Below are 9,601 nucleotides of genomic sequence, written 5' to 3' on the forward strand. Positions count from 1 at the left end.
TTTTTGTTTTGGACTGAAGTGGTTTGACTGTCCATTTTATTTTAGATGTGTGTTAAACTTTAACATGTAAATCCAAATGGCCATGCATGTGTAATTGAGTCTTGAAAGAAAATGAAAAGAAAGTCACATATGTTTTGATTTTGTGGCTCATGTTTGCATCATCACCTCTCATCCTAGTGACCTCAGGGGGATTTTCCAGGGGCTAAGTAGAGTCATTGTTATGATTCATTCGAGGTCTTGTGTCCACCATCTGTTTTTTATTAGCCGTCTCTAGGCGGGACCCTACAATGGTTTTCCTCCAAAAAAGGTTGCTTTAACTCTCTTCTTATTGCATTTGTACTTCAGCTGTTTTAACTTTGGCGTACACAATCAAAGCTGAAGCATTACTTGAAATACATAAATAAACAAAGTTTCACTTATAAAGCTGACAAATACTTTTGCAATATGAGAAGTGTTGCTGAAATATAGATTAAGCCCGAATAGTTTTTTTTTTTTTTTACTTACTGTTAACAAAAAAAATAATGTGCATGCTGACTTTCTAAGTTTCGTATTTTCTGAAAACAAAATAATATAAAACTTAGACTACCATGCTAGTTATATTGGCTTACAATATACGGGAAATCACATTGGACAAAGTACGGCCCACTATAATACCTACAATACTTACCATTCTAAGACCTGAGGACATACACTATCGAGAGTCCTGTAATATTTGTTGCATGAATGAAATAAATATATCAACATAGCTGATTTCTATTTAAATTGGTCATTATAAATTTTCATGAAATAATCAAATTACATTTGAAATAATATATTTTTTATAGAATTATCACATGAAATCATTAATTTATTGTAAATAAAAAGAAAATATATTTAAACATTTAACAATGTCATAATAAATGGTTGAATAATTATTATGAAATGAAAAAGTATATATCTTTTTAACTTCACAATAAGTAAAAATCTAATTCAAGTATTATTTTTATTCCAATAAACATTCTGTTTGTTTATGGGAAATAATAATATGAAAAAATAGTATTAAAAGGAAAACTGAATACAGCATACCTCCCCATATAATTTACATTTTCATGAATCAGTTTCTTGACTGATTATGGAAAAGGAAATATTAGATGAATTAATTATTATTTTAAATTTTACAAACCAGATCTCTTACTTATAATCCCCCCCCCCCCTTTGTACTGCATCAATCCTTTTGATCTAAATGAACAGTTAAAGATGAAAAGTCAAGAATTACTGCTAAGCCTGCTAATACCAGCACGACACTTGCCAAAAATTGTATCTGGGCACTTTTGCCTGTAGAATGTACAGTACCACTTAAGATAAAATTTCTTTTATTATTACTATTTTTATGGCACAAAAAAAACACTTAACTCATCCATCCATCCATCCATCCATCCATCCATCCATCCATCCATCCATCCATCCATCCATCCATCCATCCATCCATCCATCCATCCATCCATCCATCCATCCATCCATCCATCCATCCATCCATCCATCCATCCATCCATCCATCCATCCATCCATCCATTTTTTCCTGCCTTTCCGAGGTCGATTCACGGGGGTAGCGGCTTCAGCAGGGAAGCCCAGACTTCCCTCTCCCCAGTCACATCATCCAGCTATTCTTGGGGGATCCCAAGGCGTTGCCAGGCCAGCCATGAGACATACCGTAGTCTCCCTAGTGTGTCCTGACTCAGCCCTATGGCCTCCTCCCAGTGAGACATGACTGGAACACCTCACTAAGGAGGCGTCCAGGAAGAATCTTAATCAGATTCCCGAGTCACCCCATCTGGCTCCACTGCAGAGGAGCAGCGGCTCTACTCCGAGCCCCTCCCGGGTGTCCGAGCCTCTCACCTTATCTGTAAAGGACAGTTCGGACAGCCTACGGAGGAAACTTATTTATGCCGCTTGTATCCGGGATCTTGTTCTTTCGGTCATGACCCACAGCTCGTGACCATAGGTGAGGGTAAGAACATAGCTCGACTGGTAAATAGAAAGCTTCGCCTTTCGGCTCAGCACCCTCTTCACCACGAAGGACCGATGCAGAGTCCGCATCACTGCAGACGCAGCACCGATCTGCCAAACAAAGTACACCATTGTGAGATTTGCATTGCAAGGAGCTAGAGATTGCTAACACACAGGATTAGTGGGTTGATGAATCAGCCTTAATTTGGAAAATAAACAAACCAAGCTGCTTCTCTTGACTTTACTGTAATCACAGCCAAGTAATTGACCTTTGGATTATGACGCTTCAACCAACATGCCCGCAAGACTGTCCCAAATCTCTTGTAACAGTCCGAAAGTTTTTTTTTTTTTAAATTATTAAACATATTTTTTATAGGGCTGTCAAAATTATCGTTAAGAGGTGGTAATTAATTTTTTAAATTAATCACGTTAAAATATTTGACGCATTTAACACACATGCCCCGCTCAAACAGATAAAAAAATGACAGCACAGTGTAATGTCCACTTGTTACTTGTGTTTTTTTGGTGTTTTGTCGCCCTCTGCTGGCGCTTGGGTCCGACTGATTTTATGGGTTTCAGCACCATGAGTGAGCATTGTGTAATTATTGACATCAACAATGGCGAGCTACTAGTTTTTTTTTTTTTTATTGATAATTTTACAAATTTTATTAAAACGAAAACATTAAGAGGGGTTTAATGTAAAATTTCTATAACTTGTACTAACATTTATCTTTTAAGAACTACAAGTCTTTTTATCCATGGATTGCTTTAAGAGAATGTTAATAATGTTAATGCCATCTTGTTGATTTATTGTTATAATAAACAAAAACAGTACTTATGTACCGTATGTTGAAAGTATATATCCGTTTTGTGTCTTATCTTTCCATTCCAACAATAATTTACAGAAAAATATGGCATATTTTATAGATGGTTTGAATTGCGATTAATTACGATTAATTAAGTTCTAAGCTGTAATTAACTTGATTAAAAATTTTAATCGTTTGACAGCCCTAATTTTTATAGAGTTGTCTGGAAGATGTATAGTGCAAGTAAGTGTTAGTACAGCTACACCTTATTGTTCATACCTGGCTACATTTGGAATCTTTGGAGATGACACTGGCAGATATTGTGAAGTGAAGGTTCTGTATCAAAAATTATTTTCACTGTTTACAGTTACACATCATTTTTCATATATGGCCATATTTGGAATATTTGCAGTAACACTTGTAGATATTGTGAAGTGACTGGAACAAAGCAGCCAGATAAAAATAAAAAATAAAAATAAAAATTATAGCCTTTCTCACTACCATTTGTTATACAGTACAGTATCTTCTTATATCTAAATTTACTGCTGCTGTCCCCCCCCCCCCCCCCCGGCTTTAAAATAGTGGGCAGGCACATTTCAATTGTAGATAGGAAGAAGTGGCTTCCTATTACTATTAAACCAGTTTAGCCTTTTTCTTATGTCATATCAAGCTAAGGGAAACTTTGCTTAAAAAAATCTAATTCACATAAACTCATCAGGATTGTGGGATTAATTAATAAGTCAATGATGATGTCAGTTTATGCTTTATCCAACAAATTTTGACCACAGAAATGAATGATAATTGTGCTTATTGAGCATTGGATAAAAAAATCTATCTAAGTGCATTAAATTGACCAAATTTACCTAATTGGCAGATCATTTAGTTTACCGCTTCATGCTTTAAAAGTTGGAATATTGTCGCCCTCCAGTGTAAAAGAATGGAATTAAACAAATCACAGATTCAGCAAAAATGTGATATAACAACTATGAATATAAATCAGTTTTATTAGTTAAGCAAAATCAATTTTTAGTTTTAATGCACCTAAAAAGAAAATATGCTTTGCCCACCATATTGGCAAATATTCATGATGACTCATATAACTTTATAACATTTACTTATTATTGACATATGCTGTTAAAATGGTTAAAGTACGACAAGAAAAATGAGGGTCCGACAGTAAGGCTCAAATTAAACGTAAATCTATTGAACATTTTTATTTAACATTGACAATACTAAAATAAAATGATAAGTACAGGACTAAGGTTTTCTCTTTATCTACTTTTGTAATATACAGTATTCAATAAACAAACTACATTTTAAAAACACATATGAGTGTGCAGACCCTTGTGAACGTTCTAACTTCTATTACCAACAAATATTAAGCTACCCAGGCAAAGTAAAACAGAATGAAAAATAAACCAAATGAATAAATATATACTATACAAAAATACTGTAGTACCAGCAGTTACAAGATATTTGTGCCCAGCACTGTTGTCATTAAAGATATTCATTATGCAACTACGTACATCATTCCTATGAATTCCATTTTATTATGTATTCGTTAAAAACAACCTCAGCAACCAAGAATAAAGTTGGTTCTCAGGATGCGTATGACCTTCCTCGACCTGTAATTGTACTCAAACTGCTTGTTATCATGGAAGAAATACAAGAATCCTGGAAAAAAAAAAAACAACTTCAGTTAACTTCAGATTGAAATTGAGTTACAGAGAAAAGTAAGTCAGTACCATAATGATAAACTGCAGCATCAACCTCGTCGTCCATTCCAGGAAAATCTGTCTCTATGGATCGTGGGTAGCCACTGTCCATAGTTCCTCTAGCTTCATCATAACTGATAGTTAGAAAAAAAGAAAAGAAAAATATTCATTTGTGAGGAAGGATTCAGATAAACAATGTAAAATACCTCCAATACTCCTCATCGTGGAAGAGGAGAGTTTTCCTTGTGTCTTTGATGTAAACTGCCGCATCCACATTCCTCACACGCTTGGGAAGTCCTAGTTTGTGTATGTACTTTGGATAACCATCCACAAGGTTGTATCCATTCAGAGCCCACATGCGGATACCTGCCGAAAGTAACAGCAAGGCTTTACTTCATGAGTTTAAAAATTACATCCAATAACAAATTTTAACCTACCACTGAAAATGATGACCCGGTCATTCTCTGGGTTTTCATAGGCTGCATCTATTTTGCTTGGGATGGATGGCCAAGTGGATTTGATCAGTATTTGCTGTGGTTCAAGCATCTGCGGGTGGATGCGCCAGTAGAATCTGCAACATCATAAAAAAAGAATCACTCATTTTCCATGTTCATGTATACAATACTTTTATTTATACACTGTACATATTTATATTTACTGTAATTTTCGCACGATAAGGCGCAACTGACTATAAGCCGCCACCCACCAAATTTGGAACGAAAACAACATTTGTTCATAGATAAGCCACACTGGACTATAAGCCGCTGATTTCCTCACTGTATTATGGGATATTAACACCAAAAAATATCAACCGGTAACACTTTATTTGAGAGCGGCATCATATGACTGTCATAAGACCAAATGAACCACCATGAAGCTTCTAACCACTTGGCTGCAAAGCTTTATTGCTTCGAGAAGCTTCATTTGGTCATCACTGCTCCCTTGGGGGAGACAGTCAACCTCTGCTTCCACCTGCTGTCAACATTGTTGTTGTCCAGCATGCCTCCTAGTATGCATTGCATCGCTACAGATGTAAATAACATTCAAACATCATGTTCTGTGCTAATTATTTCTTCAGTTACTGTTCCAGTTGTTTCAATAATTGCTAGTTATGGTATTTGGTAACACTCTATTTTACAGTGGCGCTATAAAAGTGTTATTACACAATCAGAATTATGACACTTTTAGGAGCATTTATGAATGCTTATAACAGATGTCATTTAGTGTTATCCGACAAATGATCTCACTTTTGAATGGATGTAAAAGATACAAGCTGGACATAAATGAAGTTAGTGACGTAACTTGCGGATGAAATTTAATGACATAAGCATTCAGTAATGCCCATGATAGTGTCATGTCATAATTATAACGGTCTTTTCGCAGTCCTATGACACCGCTGTCAAATAAGGTGTTACCTATAAACCCAAATAAATCAACAAATAAAGCCGCAAGATTCAAAATGAAGGAAAAAAGCAGCGGCTTATAGTCCAAAAATTGCGGTGTGTCATTTGTGTCTGCCAGGCTTAATTTGGAGACTATGAATCACATGGTTGTGTGTTTGTGTATGTACAGGGTGTGGTGGGGGTGTGCCTCTTGGCCAGAAAAAGAATACATTTCTATTTTTTAAATTTTTGTTTTTCAAAGATTGGTTATGGAATTGCCTCGATGTTATTGAAAAATATTCTACGGATCAGAACAAATAATTGTTCCACTCTCTACTACCACGACTGACCATCGCCACTGGAACTAAACGGTCTCCATTGATTGGAAACAACTGCTCCTGGTTGTATGAATGAACTTTATGTTTTGCATAAGCGATTGCTACAGAATGAAATTGCCTTCATCAAAATCAGTTCATAATATGATGGCTTGCAAAGGAAAATTAACAAACTATGGTGTATGCATTTAATACAGCAGGGGATATGTGAGCATCCCAGAGAAAATTAGGTCAGTGATTTTCAGGCATCAATGCCATGCTATCTAATTTACTTGAATCTGGGCTGTACACGCTATTTTTGTGTGGCCATAGTGCTGCTATATATACCTTATTGATTTTATAAAGTATTTTCTCAGAAGTCGTAGTTAACCTGCATGCGAATTTCTCTCTTTGTATACAGTATATGAATGCCCTCAGTATACGCAATATGTTAACATATGGATGGACTCACTTGTCTTTAAAGATGATGGTTTCTCCTCTGAGTTCTGTAGCAGCATCAAAACTCAATGCAGGGTCACACTTCTGGGGGGCATCTGGCTTTGGCTTGACTTTCTTATGGTCAGGGTTCGGACCTGCAGTTTAATAACAAAATAAAAAAATACAAACACACACAAACTGAACTAGTGTTGGTTTGTCATGCGTATGATGATGTAGTTGTCACCATAAAGGGCCTGGATGCCTCTAACGTCATCCTCAGCGAGCGGATATCCTTTAGCGTACGAGTAGATGGGGTACATGAGTGCCCCTGAGTCAGTGGAGTGCGACATACCAAGGGCGTGGCCCAGCTCATGTGCTGCCACGATGAACAGATTGTAAGCTGCGAGGAGAACATTCACTTTAGTCATCTTTACCTTTAAAGAAATGTCATCTTTATATTGAAGATAGATACCTGATGAATCTTTGCTCCAGTGTTCATCTTCATCAAAGTGGGTGTCTCCTCCAATGCCTTTGCCCGGCGGGTAAGCGTGAGCCAGCAGTCCGTTAGGACCATCAAAAGGATTGTGGTCGCCATGCTCTGTATGGAAGGCATGCATTTATAGTTAGAATCAGTTCGAGAGTACAGTGGTGCTTTGGGGTACGAGTGGCTCAGTACTGACTATGTTGAGTATATCCACTGAGAGCAATTTTTAAATTACGTCTTCACGGTATTTAAGGTACTTATGCACTTTGATGTTTTTGATGGGCAGCTATTGAGAGGTTTATTAATGAAGAATCTTGCTTTATAAGTCCATTTTATAAGTAAATAATGACAAATGCAAGAGTTATCGGTAAGCACCTTTTCTTCCAAAGCTGATCATTATGTCAGCATTTCCGTAGTACTGTTTCTTAAAGGTCAGCGGTGTCACAGCAGACCACACATTGAGAGCCATGCGGATGGCTCGGTCCACATCGGACTTTCTCAGATCTGGAGTGTAATTTAAAATCCTGAAATGAATATGAAATGAATGATAAATCCTACTACCAATGTTTGTACAGAATTTTATTTCTGGCAGCATACCTAAAAGTCACAATGTTATTTTTCCATTTGAGGTGGCGAGGGAAATGGTTGTATTCGCCAATATCGGGCACACCACATCTTGCCTGAGTCATCAGATCTACAGTGTTATCATCTAGGTTACCTGTCACCTGCACACAAGGCAAAAAGTCACATGTCTTCAGGCCATCCATCTGTCCATTTTCTAAACTGGTCACTTTATTTAATTTCAATTCTCCCACACCCTTGTTGTTGTGGTGCATGTTTTGCCTCTATGAGATATGTAATATCCCCCTTCCCATATAGCATATGTATGTGATTGTTTTATTGGTTTATGGCAGTCGCCTGCAATTAAAGAGTATCTTTGCTATGACAATTTACAAATGGAATTAAGGTTTAAATGGGGAAGTCTCAAAGGCACTCGATGGTGATACCACCTCAGTTGCTCACCTCAAGTTTGAAAAACTTTTGCATTTCCTTAAGCTTCGATTTAAAGTCTTCTGCTGTCCTCCTCTGAGCCTGCAGACCAGCTGGAAGGCCATAGAAATTCCGAAGGTACCTCTGAATATGAAAAATTATTAATTTATTTATGTTTAGGGAGCTTATGCCGCTTCGGGGTCTTACCTCAGCTAGCACCCGGCTGTCTTTTTCCTTGGCGGGCAGAGGCCCAGCCAGAGATTGAGCGGCCAGTGGCAGCAGGAGCCAAAATAACATCTTGCAATCAATGACACTGTGCCTCTCTCTCTAAGGGGTATTTATAATGCTTTTACCTCTTCTTTTTTCCCCTTAAAGGATCCAAATGATTCATGTAAAAGCACCTAGCCACTTCCTCATGGGTGACGAAAACACACTCGTGTTTGTCTGAGTGCCTGCTTCTGAAGTGTGACAGGCTGACTCAATAAGTGGACCAAAACACACTCCAAATGTCAGTGGCAAACCATGCTGATATTGCATTTAATGTTGGAACATTCGGGATATGTGCAGTGCTGGAAAAGTTCAAAAGTTCATAAATTTCACAAAGAATTCTGCTCATAGTTCATATTTTTATTCATTTTTTTGAATGAAGTTGATCGTTTCAAATATCTGTGAGCTATTACTGTCAATATTCTAGCATTTGCCCAACCAATCAATCCACTTGTTCATATAGGCGCATCTTTATAAGTACAATTACCAAAACACGAGGGAACACTTTTTTTTTTTTTTTTAAACACTAAGAATATTGTTTTATCATTTTCATTTCATAATTTTATAAATAAAAATGGGATGTTTTATCGATTACATTGTTGTTTTCTCTCTTTTCTTTTCTTTTCTTTTTTTTTTTTTTTTTTTTTAATTTCTACCTCAGAATTTATTCTGTCCTGGAGCACAAACATTGGACCATAGGCCCAAATAATCAGGATTGTTATCATGCTCCTGCAGAGCTAGCTTATGAGCTGATCATTTGATTCAGGTGTGTTAAAGGAGGGAGATATGGGAAACAAGCTGGATAGCAGCTCTCGAGGACCGGACTTGCAGACCCCTGACATAGATTAATGTTGATGCCAGAATGGACTGAAAGCATTTTTATACTTTGTTAGATTGGGTTTCATAACATTATGAAATGCCCCTCAGTAGACTGCTACTTTGTGCACATTCTTGTACGAGTTATAATCAGTGCACTGGCATTTTAGCAAATTCAAAATCAAGCCAATACTGAGTACACCTTCGGAACCCAAATGTACACAGCGGCTACCGGCAATGACCTGCCCACATGGATGGTTTTGGTTTGGTTGATTTATTCCAGTAATTCAGCAAACAGTTCACTTTCCATGCAGCTCATGCTAAGGCGTGCTATGGTAAAAAATGTGTGTCCACCAGGTGCACTAACTAGCACTTCCGCTCTCGGCGCACCTTTATTGTAAAA

The 9,601-nt window shown here is 37.1% G+C and overlaps 1 protein-coding gene across 1 annotated transcript; it reads right to left on the reverse strand.

The window, feature by feature from the left end:
- Nucleotides 1-4,120: 4,120 nt before the first annotated feature.
- Nucleotides 4,121-8,506, reverse strand: LOC130917543 (collagenase 3-like). Its single transcript, XM_057839075.1, is given in 12 exon segments — nucleotides 4,121-4,466; nucleotides 4,538-4,641; nucleotides 4,714-4,873; nucleotides 4,945-5,078; nucleotides 6,676-6,796; nucleotides 6,886-7,041; nucleotides 7,114-7,239; nucleotides 7,501-7,649; nucleotides 7,723-7,850; nucleotides 8,149-8,259; nucleotides 8,323-8,439; nucleotides 8,441-8,506. Coding segments are annotated over 12 exon segments (1,473 nt in total). The 3' UTR covers nucleotides 4,121-4,365.
- Nucleotides 8,507-9,601: the final 1,095 nt, after the last annotated feature.

This window comes from Corythoichthys intestinalis, chromosome 6 (genome assembly GCF_030265065.1).
Source record: "Corythoichthys intestinalis isolate RoL2023-P3 chromosome 6, ASM3026506v1, whole genome shotgun sequence".
NCBI classification, from domain to species: Eukaryota; Metazoa; Chordata; class Actinopteri; order Syngnathiformes; family Syngnathidae; genus Corythoichthys; species Corythoichthys intestinalis.